The sequence below is a fragment of the Dendrobates tinctorius genome, unplaced genomic scaffold (genome assembly GCF_039654945.1).
Source record: "Dendrobates tinctorius isolate UK_male_01 unplaced genomic scaffold, ASM3965494v1 ptg000164l, whole genome shotgun sequence".
Classification (NCBI taxonomy): Eukaryota; Metazoa; Chordata; class Amphibia; order Anura; family Dendrobatidae; genus Dendrobates; species Dendrobates tinctorius.
In genome coordinates, this window is record NW_027361831.1 from 10,041,481 (window position 1) to 10,061,374 (window position 19,894).

At 46.1% G+C, this 19,894-nt stretch overlaps 1 protein-coding gene across 1 annotated transcript in view; it reads right to left on the bottom strand.

Annotated features, from left to right (window-relative positions):
- The window catches only part of LOC141053043 (uncharacterized), an 84,588-nt gene extending 65,068 nt beyond the window's left edge, over positions 1-19,520 (bottom strand). The window contains exons 1-7 of the mRNA XM_073550375.1: positions 19,379-19,520; positions 14,371-14,517; positions 14,062-14,241; positions 13,856-13,979; positions 13,675-13,772; positions 13,386-13,476; positions 2,651-3,952 (exon numbers count right to left, since the gene is read on the bottom strand). Coding sequence (XP_073406476.1) covers positions 2,651-3,952; positions 13,386-13,476; positions 13,675-13,772; positions 13,856-13,979; positions 14,062-14,241; positions 14,371-14,517; positions 19,379-19,405 — 1,969 coding nt within the window. The 5' untranslated portion in view covers positions 19,406-19,520. The remainder of the gene's footprint in view (positions 1-2,650; positions 3,953-13,385; positions 13,477-13,674; positions 13,773-13,855; positions 13,980-14,061; positions 14,242-14,370; positions 14,518-19,378) is intronic.
- Positions 19,521-19,894: the final 374 nt, after the last annotated feature.

Genomic DNA, 19,894 nt, shown 5'->3' on the forward strand with positions numbered 1-19,894 from the left:
TTTAAACTCCTCCAGCTTCCAGTTCAACTGCTATTTGCAATGTCCATTAACAATGCTCAGGGACAGTCCTTGAAAGTAGTAGGGATCGATTTGCAATCTCCATGCTTTTCTCATGGTCAACTTTACGTGGTCTGTTCAAGAGCTGGAACTGCCAAAAATCTGTTCATCTTTGCACCGAAAAGAAAAACCAAAAATCTTGAATGAGTTGAAAATAAAATATTATCAATACTTGGGTAATCGTTTAGTTAATTTGTGTTGCAAATCTGTAGTGTTGAATATATGATGTGAAATGTTTTTATGTGCAATATAATCATCATGATTTGTTATAACTAACCACAGTTGGTTACTATGCCCAGGCAACACCGGGCTCTTCATCTAGTTCACTATAATATCCTATATCATCCCTTCAGCCAGAGCCACCAGACAACTACCCCTAATATCCCACATCATCCCGTCAGCGAGAGCCCCCGCACTACTACCCCTAACATCCCACATCATCCCATCAGCTAGAGCTACCAGACTACTACCTCTAATATCCCACATCATCCCGTCAGCCAGAGCCACCACACTACTACTCCTAATATCCCACATCATACTGTCCGCCAGAGCCACCGAATTACTACCCCTGATATCCCACATCATCCCGTCAGCCAGAGCTACTGGTCTACTACCCCTAATATCCCACATCATCCCATCAAAGCCACCTGACTACTACCCCTAATATCCCACATCATCCCGTTAGCCAGAGCCACTGGACAACTACCACTAATATCCCACATCATCCCGTCACAGCCGCCGGACTACTACCCCTAATAACCCTCATCATCCCGTCAGCCAGAGCCACCAAATTACTACTCCTAATATCCCACATCATCCCGAGCTATCGGACTACTACCCCTAATATCCCACATCATCCCGACAGAAAAAACAAAAATGGAAAGCGCACATAAGGTGTATTGTCTTGAAGAACCACAATAGCAAGCAAGCCCAATCAGTTAGACTCACCTGCTGAAGTTGTGTGAGTCACAACAAACTGGGAATCACTCATAAATGTCCAGTTGTCGCTGGTATCCCGCTGGTAGTAAATGAAACAAATCCAAAGTGGAAAAAAGAGCTGGGCTGAATAAACCGCGCTGACCAGAAAAAAATGCACCTTCGGCAGTCCATATAATAAAAAACTTCTTATTAAAGAAGTTTTTTATTATATGGACTGCCGAAGGTGCGTTTTTTTCTGGTCAGCGCGGTTTATTCAGCCCGGCTCTTTTTTCCCACTTTGGATTTGTTACATCATCCCGACAGGCAGAGCCACCAGACTACTACCTCTAATATCCCACATCATCCCGTCAGCCAGAGCTATCGGACTACTACCCCTAATATCCCACATCATCCCGTCAGCTAGAGCCACCGCACTACTACCTCTAATATCCCACATCATCCCATCAGCCAGAACCACTGGATTACTACCCCTAATAACCCACATCATCCCATAAGCCAAAGCCAGTGGACTACTGCCCCTAATATCCCACATCATCTCATCCCGTCAGCCAGAGCCAATGGACTACTACCCCTAATATCCCACATCATCACGTCAGCCTGGGGTCAGAACCAGAGCGCTGAGTGGAACGGTCCTAACTTCCATACCGGGGATCCCTTTAAGAGAGGCCTGGCGTCAGAACCAGAGCGCTGAGTGGATTTGCCCTAAATTCCATACCGGGGATCCCTTTAAGAAAGCCTGGGATCAGAACCATAGCGATGAGTGGATTTGCCCTGACTTGCATACCAATGATCCCTTTAATTTAACCATGGGGGTCAGAATCAGAGAGCTGAGGGATTTGCCTTAACTTCCATACAGGAGATACCTTTAAGAGAGCCTGGGGTCAGTACCAAAGGGCAGAGTGGATTTGCCCTAACTTCCATACCAGTAATCCTTTTAAGAGACCCTGGGGTCAGAACCACAGAACTGAGTGGAACGGTCCTAACTTCCAAACCGGGGATCCCTTTAAGAGAGGCCTGGGGTCAAAACCAAAGCGCTGGATGGCTTTGCTCTGACTTCCATACCAATGATCCCTTTAAGAGGGAAGATGTGCCTATAGGATGGAGGATGTGTGATGAGGATATGGGCACAGGAGGGGGGATTCATTTCTGTCATGTCCTCTCTGCTCCTTTCTGGGGGGGCAGACAATGACTGGGAGCTTATGTTCCCAGGGATGCTAGATTTCTCCCACCATGTCAGTGTCTGCTGAGGTGTTGTCAAGTGGGAAAACTTGCTCATAGCAACCAATCACAGCTCAGCTTCTTTTAACCAACTCTGGTGAAATGAGAGATTCTTAGTGATTGGTTGCAAGGAAAACCATTGCTCATAGCAACCAATGACAGCTCAGCTTCTTTTGAACAGCTCTGGTGAAATGAGAGATGCTTTGTGAATGGTTGGTGATACACACACACACACATTCAGTTTTATATATAGAGATATGTTTTCTTGCATAATTTGAAAATGAAATATAAGGCTTCTCTCTGTGCAAGTTTTTATTTTTTTTAATTGTCTTCAAAGTATGATTTTCAAGTAAAACAATTCTCATTTTTTAGTTATGAGAATGGCTTTTCCCATGAGTTTTTTGGTGTCTAAGTTGATGTGATTTCAAGGTAAAACATTTCCCACATTCTGAACATGAATATGGCTTCTCCCCTGTGTGAATTCTGCTATGTTTCACAAGATCTGATTTAGCTATAAAACATTTTCCACATTCTGAACATGAAAATGGCTTCTCTCCTGTGTGAATTCTCCTATGATTTACAAGTTCTGAACTAAATGTAAAACACTTTCCACATTCTGAACAGGAAAATGGCTTCTCCCCCGTATGAGTTCTTTGATGTATAAGAAGATGTGTTTTAGTTATAAAAAGTTTTCCACATTCTAAACAGGAAAATGGCTTCTCTCCTGTGTGAGTTCTTTGATGTATAAGAAGATGTGATTTATCTGGAAAACCTTTCCCACATTCTGAACATAAAAATGGCTTCTCCCCTGTGTGAAATCTCTGATGTCTCACAAGATGTGATTCATCTGGAAAACATTTCCCACAATCTGAACAGGCAAATGGCTTCTCCCCTGTGTGAATTTTCCTATGGGTCACAAAATCAGATTTAGCTGTAAAATCTTTTCCACATTCTGCACAGAAAAATGGCTTCTCCCCTGTGTGAGTTCTTTGATGTATGCGAAGATATGATTTGATGGTAAAACATTTCCCACATTCTGAACATGAAAATGGCTTCTTCCCTGTGTGAATTCTTTGGTGTCTCCCAAGATCTGATTTATCTTTAAAACATTTCCCACATTCTGAACAGGAAAACGGCTTCTCCCCTGTGTGAGCTCTTTGATGTATAGGAAGATATGATTTATCTTTAAAACATTTCCCACATTCTGAACATGAATAAGGCCTCTCCCCTGTATGAGTTCTCTGATGTCTAACAAGTTTTGATTTATCTTGAAAACATTTCCCACATTCCGAACAAGAAAATGGATTGACCCCTGTGTGACTTCTCTGATGTATAACAAGATTTTTTTTCTTATTAAAACATTGCCCACAATCTGAACATGGAAAAATCTTCTCACGTGTGTGAATTCTCTGATGGGAAAAAAGATTTGATCTATTTACGAAACATTTTCCACATTCTGAACATGAATGTGTTTTCTCCAATTTTTCTGCGTGAATTATTTGATGTGTAACATAAGATGTTTTAAGGGAAAACGTTTGTCCATCTTCTGAACATGTTAGTGGCTTCTCTGCTGTAGGAGCACCTTGATTTTGAACATGTCTTTTGTGCATTTTATTTTTCTGAATAGTCTGTGATGAATCTGAAGCTAGGACCTGTTCAGTAGAATTAGATGATAGGTCTTTGCTGTGAAGGGATGATGAGGATATTAGATGTCCATTTGATCTCCTGGTACAGTCATCTGTCAAGAATAAAACCGATTATTTTTTGAAAATTATATATTTTTTATAACATTTCTCTAAGAAAAAAAGCTTATAGAATGTGCAAATTATTCACTAGGACAAAAACAGTTCACAATCCAAAAGTTAGGCCGCAGAGCACGAACTAGTAGAGAGTTATGTTTGACTCTGTTCGTTCTTTCTACCACATATTGGGGGGAAAAAATACTACGGAGCCGAAAATGATGCCAATAAAAAAAAAATAAAAAAAATCTACTCCTCCCACAACTTAGGCTCATAATCAGTCTTTTAAAAAATTGTTTTTACATTGCTAGAAGCAGAAAAGCAACATGGCTTCCATAAACCAATTCAGCTAAATATCTACTGCAAAAGCCAAATCTCTCCCCTCATTCGGAGTCTTGTAGTGTGCCCAGACCACAATTCGCATCCACATGTTTGGCATTGCTGCAGTAAGAAGAACCAACTTACTGTATTTTTTGGACTCTAGGATGCAATTTTTAACAAGAAAAATTCTGTCTAAAAAAAATCGAGTGCATCTTATAGTCCGGTGGCAGCTTCCTGTTACGTAGAGGAATGGTAATATCTCACATCATCCCGTCAGCCAGAGCTACCGGACAACTACCCCTAATATCCCACATCATCCCGTCAGCCAGAGCTACCGGACTACTACCCCTAATATCCCACATCATCCCGTCAGCCAGAGCTACCAGACTACTACCCCTAATATCCCACATCATCCCGTCAGCCAGAGCTACCAGACTACTACCCCTAATATCCCACATCATCCCGTCAGCCAGAGCCACTGGACTACTACCCCTAATATCCCACATCATCCCGTCACAGCTGCCAGACTACTACCCCTAATATCCCACATCATCCCATCAGCCAGAGCCACCAGACTACTACCCCTAATATCCCACTGTCATGATTTGTAGTCTTGCCCTGTCCTGTATTTTGTATAATAGGTCATTTAACTTTCCTCTGATTCATTTGCTGTAAATTAACCATGTCTCCTTCCCCCAATACTTTGCAATGTCTTGTGATGTACCTGGACCATAATCTAATTTAGGCTTGTGTCAACAGCTAGTGGAACTTTGGCTATTGTTTTCCTAAGCAGAAGATAACCTACAATACACATCCTGTAGACTAAGTGGAGCCCTTACATTTCTAGAATCTTCTGATGGACCAAACCATTGAATAGTAGGTGTGACCCCTACCCCCCTTCAGATGGACTGATCCCAGGAGCCCTGACAATACATTCTTGCTTTAAGATCAGATGTGAGTTGGATGCTAAAAGAGAAGGATGAGGCTGTCTGAGGAAGCTTCGGCCTCTGTGTGATCGTGGTGGATTTCTGGGACTCTTAAAGGACTATGGTTTTGTGATCTGGCACAAGGATTGTCGGGAGGTGCCCCCGAATCAGTTTCCTGTGGACTTATTTTGGGACTCTGCAAATTACCTTCGTGTTGTTCCTGTTTTTTGGTCAATAAATCTGTTGGATTATTCCCAGGCCTGTTGTCCCTCCTTGCTCTGGAGAATACTCCCGTCACAAACTGGTGGCAGCAGTGGGATCAGAGCAGAAGGAATGGAGGACAACGGCCCATCAACATCTGGAACCAGCACCGCAGAGTACAAGAACTGGACTGAGGTGAACCTACAAACAAAGGCCCGTGAACTGGGAGTCAGCTACAAGGGACTCTCCAAGGAGCAGCTGATTGAGGCTTTGGAAGCAGTTCACCTGCAAGATGATGCTGAGGAAGGATCCTCACAGCAAAGAGAGGAAAGGCGGCAGTCGGAGGTAAATACCCAAAAAAGTCAGTGGGTTGTGTGGTACGAGGAGGAGATGGCCTTGCTGGGAGAAGAGGCTACCATAGAAGATAAGAGGGAGGTCATGCGCACAGCCAAGGAGAGGCAGCGCAGGATGGAGGAGAGGGCAATGCTGGAGAGGGAGATCACTTTGGAGGCAGCGAGAAGCTCCAGACAGACTGTACCCACAGCATCCCCCATGAGGGAACTCCCCAGAGTGTCCCGCAAAGACTTCAAGCCGTTTAATGAGGCTTCCGGTGACATTGAGGGCTTCTTCCTGGACTTATAGCAAACAGCTGATTGTTCCTCAGAAATACATAATTCCCCTATTACACCTTGCTCATGATATTCCTACTGCTGGCCATCAAGGCAAAACCCGCACCGAGAGGCGATTGACTCAATCTTTCTATTGGCCTGGGATTTCCCAAGCAGTGGCGCATTTCTGCCGAACTTGCGACATATGTCAGCGTAGAGGGCGACCCGGAGATCACCCAAAGGCACCCCTGCAACCGCTCCCTATAATAGAAGAACCCTTTCAAAGAGTAGCTGTTGATATCATTGGACCTCTGGCTAAACCAAGTAAATCTGGAAAGCAGTACATTCTCACTGTTGTGGACTATGCCACCCGATATCCAGAAGCGGTGGCCTTGTCAAGTATTTCTGCAGCCAAGGTGGCCGAGGCCCTGGTTACCATTTTCACCAGAGTAGGATTTCCCAGTGAGATCTTGTCGGACCAAGGCTCCCAGTTCATGTCAGAGCTGGTCCAGTGTCTGTGGCGCACCTGTGGAGTACGAGCGATCCGCACGACCCCGTATCATCCCCAAACAAATGGACTTTGTGAACGATTTAATGGCATTCTGAAGAATATGCTGAGGGCCTTCACTGACAGAGATTCAAACTGGGAGAAGTACCTACCCCATCTCTTGTTTGCCTATCGGGAAGTTCCCCAGGAGTCCACTGGGTTCTCCCCCTTTGAACTACTCTATGGAAGAAAGGTCCGAGGACCCTTAACCCTGCTCAAGGAATACTGGGAGGGGCAAGTTGAAGATACAGGGGCCCCTGTTGTCCCTTATGTCCTAAAGCTGCGAGAAACCCTGGCCCAACTTGCTAGTTTTGCCCAGAGTCATGTGCGGATGGCTCAAACCAGACAGAAGACATGGTATGACCGTAAAGCACGCTACCGGGAGTTTGTAGGAGGACAACAGGTCTTAATGATTGTTCCCCATCGGCAGAATAAACTGCAGACAACATGGGAGGGTCCCTTCCGGGTTCTCAGAAAACTGAATGACACCAATTACCTTCTTGCTTTAGATGATCAGGGGCTAAGACAAAAGACTGTCCATGTGAATATGATTGAGGAGTACCATGACCGGACCCTTCCAATGATAGCAAGCTGTTGGCTAGCTTCAGAGGACGGTCAAGAGGATGAGGACTCCCTACCTGATCTCGTGGAAGCAGCGAGAGCCCCATCCACTGTGGAACAGGTTCCTCTGGGAGATCACCTGGATTCCTTACAGAAAAACCAGATGCTGGGAGTGCTTCAACAGAGACGTGCTGCTTTCTCATCCCAACCAGGTCGAACCACCGTCACCCAACATCATGTGGACACTCAGGGCATCCGTCCCATACAACAGGCTCCTTACCGGGTACCTGAATCAGTTCGAAACACCATGCAGCACGAACTGGAGGAGATGCTACAGCTTGGGGTAATCCAGGCCTCCCATAGCCCTTGGGCCTCTCCTGTGGTGTTAGTACCCAAGAAGGATGGGAGTACTCGATTTTGTGTGGACTATCGAGGACTAAACGACCATACCGTCAGTGATCCTTACCCAATGCCTCGTATTGACGAACTTCTAGACCGACTGGCTGGATCCCGATATGTCACTATCTTTGATCTCAGTAAGGGATACTGGCAAATCCCTCTGACGGAGGAGGGGAGAGAACGGTCCGCTTTTATCACCCCCTTTGGTCTGTATGAATTCCTAAATATGCCCTTTGGAATGAAGAATGCCCCGGCCACCTTCCAGAGAATGGTGGACCAGATCCTCCGGGGATGTGGTGACTTTGCTTGTGCCTACTTGGATGATATCGCCATCTTCAGCCAGACGTGGGAGGAACATCTGAACCAAGTAGCCGTTATTCTTGACCTGCTTCTTGCAGCAGGCCTAACCATTCGACCAGATAAATGCCAATTGGGGATGGGTGAAGTCCAGTACCTAGGGCATAGAGTAGGAGGAGGGAAGCTCCGTCCCGAACCTGCCAAAATCCAGGCTATTAGAGACTGGCCTGTACCCCAAACTAAGAAACAAGTTATGGCTTTTTTGGGCACTGCCAGTTATTACCGAAAATTTGTTTCTCATTTCAGCACTGTGGCCAAGCCTCTTACCGACCTGACCAAGAAAACGATGCCCCGGCTGTTGATCTGGACTCCAGCCTGTGATGAGGCTTTTAACCAGCTGAAGGACGCTCTGGTCTGTGACCCTGTTCTGGCTGCTCCAGACTACAAGAGGAGATTCATTGTGCAGACGGACGCCTCTGCTTATGGACTGGGAGCTGTCCTCAGCCAGGTGAATGCAGCTGGGGACGAGCACCCCATTGCCTACCTCAGCCGGAAACTGCTGGACCGAGAAGTGGCCTATGCAACTGTTGAAAAAGAATGTCTGGCTGTAGTGTGGGCCCTTAGGAAACTAAGGCCGTATCTGTATGGACGAGAATTCACTGTCATTACTGATCACAATCCCCTCACCTGGCTGAACAGAGTCTCTGGGGACAATGGACGCTTACTACGATGGAGCCTGGCACTGCAGCCCTATAACTTTACCATACAGTATAGAAGAGGCAGCCAACACCAAAATGCAGATGGACTGTCCAGGCAAGAGGAGCCCTGAGTCCTGTCAGCCATGCCTGTGTGTACTTAACCAGTGACCTGTAGAGGTCCCTAGTACGTACACAAATTGGGAGGGGAAGGGATTGTCATGATTTGTAGTCTTGCCCTGTCCTGTATTTTGTATAATAGGTCATTTAACTTTCCTCTGATTCATTTGCTGTAAATTAACCATGTCTCCTTCCCCCAATACTTTGCAATGTCTTGTGATGTACCTGGACCATAATCTAATTTAGGCTTGTGTCAACAGCTAGTGGAACTTTGGCTATTGTTTTCCTAAGCAGAAGATAACCTACAATACACATCCTGTAGACTAAGTGGAGCCCTTACATTTCTAGAATCTTCTGATGGACCAAACCATTGAATAGTAGGTGTGACCCCTACCCCCCTTCAGATGGACTGATCCCAGGAGCCCTGACAATACATTCTTGCTTTAAGATCAGATGTGAGTTGGATGCTAAAAGAGAAGGATGAGGCTGTCTGAGGAAGCTTCGGCCTCTGTGTGATCGTGGTGGATTTCTGGGACTCTTAAAGGACTATGGTTTTGTGATCTGGCACAAGGATTGTCGGGAGGTGCCCCCGAATCAGTTTCCTGTGGACTTATTTTGGGACTCTGCAAATTACCTTCGTGTTGTTCCTGTTTTTTGGTCAATAAATCTGTTGGATTATTCCCAGGCCTGTTGTCCCTCCTTGCTCTGGAGAATACTCCCGTCACACCCACATCATCCCGTCACAGCTGCCAGACTACTACCCCTAATATCCCACATCATCCCGTCAGCCAGAGCCACCAGACTACTACCCCTAATATCCCACATCATCCCGTCACAGCTGCCAGACTACTACCTCTAATATCCCACATCATCCCATCAGCCAGAGCCACCGGACTACTACCTCTAATATCCCACATCATCCCGTCAGCCAGAGCCACCGGATTACTACCCCTAATCTCCCACATCATCCCATCTGCCAGAGCCACTGGACCACTACCACTAATATCCCACATCATCCTGTCAGCCAGAGCCACCGAACTAATGTCCCCAATATCCCACATCCTCTCATCCAGTCAGCCAGAGTCACTGGACTACTACCACTAATATCCCACATCATCACGTCAGCCTGGCATCAGAACCAAAGTGTTGAGTGGATTTGCCCTGACTTCTATAGCGGGGATTCCTTTAAGAGAGCTTGGGGTCAGAATCAGAGCGCTGAGGGATTTGCCCTAACTTCCATACAGATCCCTTTAAGAGAGCCTGGGGTCAGTACCAGAGCATCTGAAGGCAATTGCCCTGACTTCCATACCGGGATCCCTTTAAGAGAGGCCTGGGGTCAGAACCAAAGCTCTGGATGGATTTGCCCTGACTTCCATACAGGAGATCCCTTTAAGAGAGCCTGGGGTCAGTACCAAAGCGCAGAGTGGATTTGCCCTAACTTCCATACCAGTAATCCCTTTAAGAGACCCTGGGGTCAGAACCACAGAGCTGAGTGGAATGGCCCTAACTTCCATACCGGGGATCCCTTTAAAAGAGGCCGGGGTCAAAACCGAAGCGCTGGATGGATTTGCTCTGACTTCCATACCAATGATCCCTTTAAGAGGGAAGATGTGCCTATGGTATGGAGGATGTGTGATGGGGATATGGGCATGGGAGGGGGGGGGATTCATTTCTGTCATGTCCTCTCTGCTCCTTTCTGGGGGGGGCAGACAATGGCTGGGAGCTTATGTTCCCAGGGATGCTAGATTTCTCCCACTATGTCAGTGTCTGCTGAGGTGTTGTCAAGTGGGAAAACTTGCTCATAGCAACCAATCACAGCTCAGCTTCTTTTAACCTGCTCTGGTGAAATGAGAGACGCTTAGTGATTGGTTGCAAGGAAAGCTGTTGCTCATAGCAACCAAAGACAGCTCAGCTTCTTTTGAACAGCTCTGGTGAAATGAAAGATTCTTTGTGATTGGTTGGTGATACACACACACACATTCAGTTTTATACATAGAGATTAAAAAGTTTACTCTCCTTCCACAAACACATTAAAAATTAATAGGAAAACAGCTTAGTGCAACCCTTCACCCCTCCCCCCGGTGTAATCTATCAGTGGTTAACGGACAAAGAAGATTGACTTAAGCTGGAGTCACACATAGCGACTCACCAGCGATCCCCACAATATCAACGTTTCAGGATCGCTGGTGAGTCGCTATGTGATCGCTGGTGAGCTGTCACACAGACAGCTTCACCAGTGATCAGCACAGCGACGCCGAGCGCGTGGCGTCGCTGTGTTCGTTAGTTACCAGCGCGCTGATGCAGGGAGCTGGTAACTAACATACACATCGGGTATCTAAGGGACGTGCCTCCCTTAGATACCCGATGTGTACGTTAGTTACCAGCTCCCTGCATCAGCACGCTGGTAACTAACGTACACATCGGGTATCTAAGGGACACACGTCCCTTGGATACCCGATGTGTACGTTAGTTACCAGCAGATCGCTGGTCTCCCGCCTGTCACACGCAGCGATGCGTGCTGGTCAGCGGGAGACCAGCGACAAAAGAAATGTCCAGTGGTTTCCTACAGCGATACCGGCAGGGGGGCCGGTCGCTGATCGCTGTCACAAACAGCGATCTCGCTGGTGAGATTGCTGTTGTGTCACAAAACTTGTGACTCAGCAGCCATCTCGCTAGCGAGATCGCTATGTGTGACGGGGCCCTTAAGTTCACATTAGCGTTCAGGGGCTCTGCAGAGGGCTGCGTACTTCCTCTATTAGTGGCAGCAGGCCTAGGCTGATGGGAGTAGTGGTCTCACCAGCTCTCTGACTGATGGTAATGATTTTACCGTCGATCAAAGGCAATGTTTGCTGAGCTGTCATGCACATGACAAGGATGGTGGCCAAAACTGGATGTTCAGGCACTCCCATTCAAGTAGAGTTCGGGTACCTAAACTTTTTTTTCTTTTTTTTTAACTGTTAGAAATGGAAATGTATCTCTAGAAATCAGATGCTCTATAGATGATTCATATGAGATCCACATTTTTCTTTTTGCACACTCATAGACTTCAACAGGCGAGTCTTATTTGAAATACAGAAGAGACTGGTGTGTGCTCTGATGTTTTTCACACGGACATTTAGTCCATATTAAACTGCAATCTGAGTAGCTCAATTGCATAACGTTGCTCCTTGTGCTGTCCTTGTGATGTCAGGGTATTTTTTTCCACAGACAGCACTTGGACCGGAATTGCAGTTGTGTGACCATAGCCTGATAATACTTGTTGCAATATAGCTTATCGTATCAATTATTAGCAGTTGATCAAACAACAAATTGAAAAAAAGATGTTTGCCCACCCCTGTTCCACAGACATAGATCCACATCACATGGGGGGCAGGAGGTGATAGGTAGTGGGGGAGAAATCTACGTGTGCAGTCTATGGAGTGGATGTGATAACATCACAGGAGATCGGGTTAATCATTATCTCCACTGCACAGGATAACACAGCAGAATAACACAAAAGCTCAGTCCCTTTCCGGCCCTCCGTCCGTGTCCATCAGTAGGCCGGACAGGAACAGCCACAGGGCCGGATGTGGCCCACGAGATGCAGTTTGCCCAGGTCTGCATTAGATTACCTCAACAGCTCACTGTCAGTGGATGCTAAATAGAAATCATTGATTATCTCCATAGAGGCTGAGGATTGGGGGGGTATTTTATAATATTCTCTTCATGTATTTCCTTCTACAAACAATAAAATGATCCATCTGTATATCATACACACGTCCTGTTTGACCACAGTAAGATTGTTTCCTAACAGGGTAGGTTACCGACCTCTGAATGCCTGTGATGTCTGCACCTGACGGAGACTCGACACCTGATACTCTTATATTTTCTCATATTGGAGGTTACGGCTAACCTTTCTATTAATATTTACTCCTATTTCAATTGCTCTGATAAGGAGCTATGGCAATTGTATACCAGAACCCTTTCACATGAACCCTATTTCTTGGTATGAAATTAGTAGCTAAACAATGGATGTTAGATTCTCCACCAACACTGCAGCATTCTAGAAAGCAACATCACCCTCTGCTTTTTCTTAGTCCACCATACAAATATTCTTCAGCAAATGATTTTCTAAGTTGGCAGCACATTCTACATATTTTATAATTTGGCTTCTCAGATAATAGATCTGCACATGTAAGGGTCAGTGCCTTCTAATTCCAGGGGGTAGGGTGATACTCCTGACTGTAAGCTTTGAACAGTACAGATCCTATGCAAAAAAGTAACGGGGGAAGTTTCAGGTAAGGCTGCGGCCACACGATCAGTATTTAGTCAGTATTTCACATCAGTATTTGAAAGCCAAAACCCGGAATGGGTCAAACATGCAGAATTGGTGCACTTGTTTCTATTATACCTTGTCCTCTGATTGTTCCTCACCTGGTTTTGGCGTATAAATGCTGAGAAAAAATACTGAACAAATACTAATAGTGAGGCCATAGCCTAAAGGAGCATGTAGTAGTTGAAAAGATTAGAGACCACAGGATTATGATAATTCCAGAGGACAGGGTGGATCCTATGCACCAAATCAGATCTCAATTCAAAAGAAGGGATTCGAATGCCAAATTCATGGGGATAGTTTCAGGTAAAGTTGCATTTAATAGCTAAAGAGGAGACTGGAGACCACTTGATTGTTATACACCCGGACTACACCACTGATAAAGCAGTCACATCCGATAATAGAAGAATCTGTGACTTCTTAGTAGTTCGTGGTTACCACTCACCTAGGCTGTTATCTGTAGGAATCTCCTCTTTACTCCGCTCATCACCCCTCACGTATGTCTCTGTAGTATTAATATGGGTCAGATCTTCACCCTGAAACAAATATTGTAAAAGTAACAGACAGATGGAGAAGTCACATCTATGATCAGCTCTAATCCTGCCATCTCCACCGTTCTCATTACACAAGTATAAAACATATAATATTGGTGGATAAAACCAGACTGAGCACAAGACCTTCACAGCCGTCTACACATCACAGGGGAGATCTCATGACACCTTCTCTGCATCTACCTGATGATCCTGAGGAACATTGAGATCTTCTTGTTTACAGTCCTGTGGAAGAAGAGGACGGGGACATCTCTGTGGTGTTGTCCTCTCACTGGATAGATCTGGAGGAAACACAAACAGAGACTGAATTCATTCTTTACATACAGATAATTATAGGCAATGTGTACTTAGTCCTGTCTATTACCTGGTGATGTGAGGGGCTGGGGAACCTCCATCATGACGTCCTCGTACAAATCTTTGTGTCCTTCTAAATACTCCCACTCCTCCATGGAGAAATAGACGGTGACATCCTGACACCTTATAGGAACCTGAAACATACAATGCTACCGTCATCCCCCGATCCCTTCATAGCGTTACTGTACAATGTCCCAGCATTCCCAGAAGTGTCACCTCTCCAGCCAGGAGCTCAATCATCTTGTAGGTGAGTTCTAGGATCTTCTGATCATTCATATCCTCATGTATCAGGGGTTTAGGTGGAGGCCCTGTGATTGGGCTCAGGGGTCTTACCCATCCCTCAGACACAGGGTCCTGACGGCGCTCACTAGAGGTCTTCTTCACTACTGTGTAATCCTGGTTATGTAGAGACACATTAATAAATCTCACTACAGACATTTCCAGAGTCCTCACCTCTCCACTTCTGTCCATCTGTTATTCCCATAGATAAGAACGATGTAATGGGACGTCATCAGAATCTCTCACCTCTCCAGTAAGCCGGAAGAGGATCTCTAGGGTGAGGTGTAATATCCTCTCCGCCAACTTGTCTCTGTCCATATTCATCTTTGAAGCGTCAATCAAGGTAATTCCATTATGTAGATCTCCACTAAGAGGATCCGACATTGTATGGATCTGAACGGGAAGAAGATGAGCCAATGTAAAATCATAAATGTAATAATATAATTACTGGAGATACAGTGGCTTGCAAAAGTATTCACCCTTTTGGCTTTTTACCTAGTTTGCTATATTACAGCCTATATTTAAATATTTTTGTAATCCGATTTGTGTATGATGCATAGGCACAAAATAGTCTAAGTTGGTGAATTGGTGAAGCGAAAAAAAAAAATGTAGGCATTTATTAAATTTATGGGATCAAATAACTAAAAATTGGCATGCGCATATACACTGCTCAAAAAAATAAAGAGAACACTTAAACAACAGAATATAACTCCAAGTAAATCAAACTTCTGTGAAATCAAACTGTCCACTTAGGAAGCAACACTGATTCGACAATAAATTTCACATGCTCTTGTGCAAATGGAATAAACAACAGATGGAAATTATTGGCAATTATCAAGACACCCTCAATAAAGGAGTGGTTCTGCAGGTGGGGACCACAGACCACATCTCAGTTTCAATGCTTTCTGGCTGATGTTTTGGTCACTTTTGAATGTTGGTTGTGCTTTCACAATCGTGGTAGCATGAGACAGACTCTACAACCCACACACATGGCTCAGGTAGTGCAGCTCATCCAGGATGGCACATCAATGTGAGCTGTGGCAAGAAGGTTTGCTGTGTCTGTCAGCGTAGAGTCCAGTGGCTGGAGGCGCTACCAGGAGACAGGCCAGTACACCAGGAGATGTGGAGGGGGCCATAGGAAGGCAACAACCCAGCAGCAGGACCGCTACCTCCGCCTTTGTGCAAGGAGGAACAGGAGGAGCAATGCCAGAGCCCTGAAAAATGACCTCCAGCAGGCCACAAATGTGCATGTGTCTGCACAAATGGCTAGAAACTGACTCCATGAGGATGGTCTGAGTGCCCGATGTCCACAGATGGGGGTTGTGCTCACAGCCCAACACTGTGCAGGATGCTTGGCATTTTCCACAGAACACCAGGATTGGCAAATTGACTACTGGCGCCCTGTGCTCTTCACAGATGAAAGCAGGTTCACACTGAGCACATGTGACAGACATGACAGAGTCTGGAGATGCCGTGGAGAGCAATCTGCTGCCTGCAACATCCTCCAGCATGACCGGTTTGGCAGTCGGTCAGTAATGGTGTGGGGTGGCATTTCTTTGGAGGGCCTTGGTTCCTCCTAATGCAGGACAATGCCAGACCTTATGCGGCTGGTGTGTGTCAGAAGTTCCTGCAAGATGAAGGCATTGAAGCTATGGACTGGTCCGCCCATTCCCCAGACCTGAATTCGATTGAGCACATCTGGGACATCATGTCTCGCTCCATCAACCAACGTCACGTTGCACCACAGACTGTCCAGGAGTTGGCGGATGTTTTAGTCAAGGTCTGGGAGGAGATCCCTCATGAGACCATCCGCCGCCTCATCAGGAGCATGCCCAGGAGTTGTAGGGCGGTCAAATAGACACGTGGCGGCCACACACACTACTGAGCATCATTTCCTTGTCACAAGGCATTTCCACTGAAGTTGGATCAGCCTGTAATTAGATTTTCCACTTTGATTTGGAGTATCATGCCAAATCCAGACCTCCATGGGATATTCATTTTGATTTACATTGATAATTGTTATGTTTTATTGTTCTGAACACATTCCACTACGCAATGAATAAAAATTTGCAACTGGAATATGTCATTCAGAGATATCTAGGATGTGGTATTTTAGGGTTCCCTTTATTTTTTGAGCAGTGCATATTCACTAGTGATGAACGAGTATACTCGTTGCTCGGGTTGCCTCCGAGCATTTTGGCATGCTCAGAGATTTAGTTTCTGTTGATGCCGCTGCATGATTTGTGGCTGCTAGACAGGCTGAATACATGTAAGGAATGCCTGTTTGTTAGGGAATTCCCACGTGTATTCAGGCTGTCCAGCAGCCATAAATCATAGAGCTGAGGCAACAGAAACTAAATCTCCAAGCACGCCAAAATACTCGGAGATCACCAAAGCATGCTCGGGAAAACCAGAGCAACAATTATGAAGCCCCTAAAAATTTCTGGTGCAAGCAATTACCTTCATAAGTCACAAACTTAGTGAAAGGAAGTCCTCCTGTATGCAATCTTAGTCTCACATGCTCTGTCAGTATATACACAGCTTTTTTGAAAGGCCACAGAGGCTGCAACACCATTAAGCAAAAGACACCACTAACCAAACAACACCATGAAGACCAAGGAGATTGCCAAACAAGCCAGGGACACACTTGTTGAGAAGTTTCCCAACATCCCAATCTTTGATGATCTACTGAAGTACCATAAAGTCCATTAGCATCAAATGGAAAGAACATGATACCACAGCAAACTTACCAAGAGAGCGACACCCACCAAAATTCTAAGCCCAGGCAAGGAGGGCATTAATCAGTGAGGTAACACAGAGAGCAAAGTAACCCTGAATGTGCAGCAGAGTTTCCCACCAGAAACTAGAGTACCTGTCCATACGACCACAATAAGCGTACACTTCACAGATGTGACTTTTAGGGGTCATAATAAAGACTTTACTTACACACAAAAATTGTAAGGCTCTTTTTGAGTTTGCCAAAAGACATGTGGTAGACCCTCAAATGTATGGAGGAAGGTGCTGTGGTCAGATGAGATCAAAATTTAACACTTTGGCCACCAAGGTATACGTGATGTATGGCGCCAAACCAACAAAGCTCATAACACCAACAACACCATCCCCACAGTGTAATTTGGTGGTGGCAACATCATGCCGTAGGGGTTTTTTTTGCAGCAGGGATAGGGAAAATGGTCTGAGTTGAGGGGAAGATGGATGGTGCAAAATACAAGTATTTATTATTAAGCAAAACCTGCTTCAGTCTGTCAGTGATTTGAAACTGGGATGGAGGTTCACCTTCTAATAAGACAATGACCCAAATCATACTGCTAAAGCAACGCTCAAGTGGATTAAGGGGAAAAGTGTAAATGTTTTGGAGCGGCCTAGTCAAAGACCAGACGTTAATCCAATTGAGAATCTGTGTTCACACTTGAAAATTGCTGTTTACCAGAGGAAACCATGTGTGACCTTGAGGAATGGGCAAAAATCCCAGTGGCAAAATGTATAAAGCTCATAGAGACTTATGCAAAGTGATTTGCAGCTGTAATTGCTGAAAAAGGAGCCGCTACAAAGTACTGACATTAGGAGGGGTGAATAGTTGTGCACAATCAAGCTTTCGACTATTTTGTCCTGTTTATTGTCTGCTTCACAAAAAAACCCCAAATGTTCACAAATGTAGGCATGGTCTTCACATGAAGTGATGCAAACCCTCAATTAAAAAAAACAGAAATTACAGGTTGTGAGGTAGCAAACACAAAAAAAAATCCAAAAGGGTGAATACTTTTGCAAGCCACTGTAATAAACGGAAATATATGAGAAGATATAACATGTAGATATTTTCTTTCTTTGTATGGACCCGTTGCTCTAGTCAGGGAGAACTGATGGAAATGACTAAAGGGGGTTTTACACATGGCGATATCGCTAGCAATATTGCTAAAGCATCACCGATTTGGTGACGCAGCAGCGATATCGCTATGTGTGATACTTACCTCTGACCGGCTCCCCCGCTGTCCATCGCTGACGGCGCAGCTCCATTTCTCATCGGGTGCTTCCTGCTGGGCTTCCTGCTGGCGCCGACGAGCGACGCGTGGACGTGGACGGGAGGATGTCAGGATCGCCGCGTCTGAAAGGTAGGTATCGTCCGTTGTATCGCTGCTGCACCGCTGTGAGATCTTCCTGAGTGGCAGCTCACTAGTGACCACTTAGCGATGCACCAGCGATCCTGACCGCGTCATATCGCTGGTGCATCGCTAAATGTAAAGGGGCCTTAAGTACAGTACTTGTTTGTTCCTGTCAGCCCCATGCAAATGGGTACGGTAACTCTACGTGAAAGTCTATCACAGGAATTTCACTGCACACTGATTCATGCAGAAATGTGGAAGTTTATTGATACAGTGGATTTTCCATTCACAGCTCTTAGACCAGTTTCACAGATCAGTGTCTCCGGTACGTGTGGTGACAGATTTCTCACGTACCGGAGACACTGACATATGTAGACCCATTCAAATAAATGGGTCTACGTACATGTCAGCGTGTTTTCATGGACCGTCAGCCAGTAGAGTGCGCTGGCAGAGGAGAGTTGAGAAATGGGATAAAAACCAGAGAGGGATGGAAAAGAGTCAGAAATATAGTCCGGAGAACCGGTGTCAGAACTAGAAGAACGGAGCCAGAAGCTGAACTGACAGACAGAGAGTTACGTCAGCTCAGCGTCAGCAACCGGTATCAGAGAAACTAAGTCAGGGAGCAGGGGATCACAGGAAGACAGACCAGCGCCGTGTAATAAACGACCTCCTCTACGTATCCAGCATCACAGGAACTAGACAGGAAAGCAATGCGGGATTCCTGACGATCTTCTGTTCCAGAAAATATACTAATAGGAATCAGATACATTATATGGAGCCAAAAATGGCGACAAAATCCAACTCATCCTGTAATAAGGAAAACCTGATCCATGGGAGGAAAGAGAAAGGTCCCAGCACCAGAGATAAGGGAGGCAGAGGGCCAGTAGTGTCAGCACTGAAGGGGTTACTGCCCCCTGCGCCCAGTAATGAAGGGGTTACTACCCCCTGTGCCCAGTAATGGAGGGGTTACTGCCCCCTGCGCCCAGTAATGGAGGGGTTACTGCCCCCTGTGCCCAGTAATGGAGGGGTTACTGCCCCCTGTGCCCAGTAATGAGGAGTTACTGCCCCCTGTGCCCAGTAATGGAGGGATTACTGCCACCTGTGCAGCCCAGTAATGGGGAATCTCCAGCACCTACCTCCACCTGCAGAGCCGCACTCCACATATATGGCTGCTCTGTGCGCACAGGACCTGGGATGAGGTCACAGGAGGGGAGGAGTCAGGGGGTCACATGATCAAGGGCCTCAGTGTATGCAGGACTCTGCTGTGCTGGGTGTCATGGTGCTGGATGAGGGGAAGTTTATGTGTGGGATCAGGAGTGGTTTACAGGGTGGATGTAGCAGAGCCGTGTGTGTACGAGGTGTACGGAGCGGAGCCGCGTGTGAACGAGGTGTACGGAGCGGAGCCGCGTGTGTACGAGGTGTACGGAGCGGAGCCGCGTGTGTACGAGGTGTACGGAGCGGAGCCGCGTGTGTACGAGGTGTACGGAGCGGAGCCGCGTGTGTACGAGGTGTACGGAGCGGAGCCGCGTGTGTACGAGGTGTACGGAGCGGAGCCGCGTGTGGACGAGGTGTACGGAGCGGAGCCGCGTGTGGACGAGGTGTACGGAGCGGAGCCGCGTGTGGACGAGGTGTACGGAGCGGAGCCGCGTGTG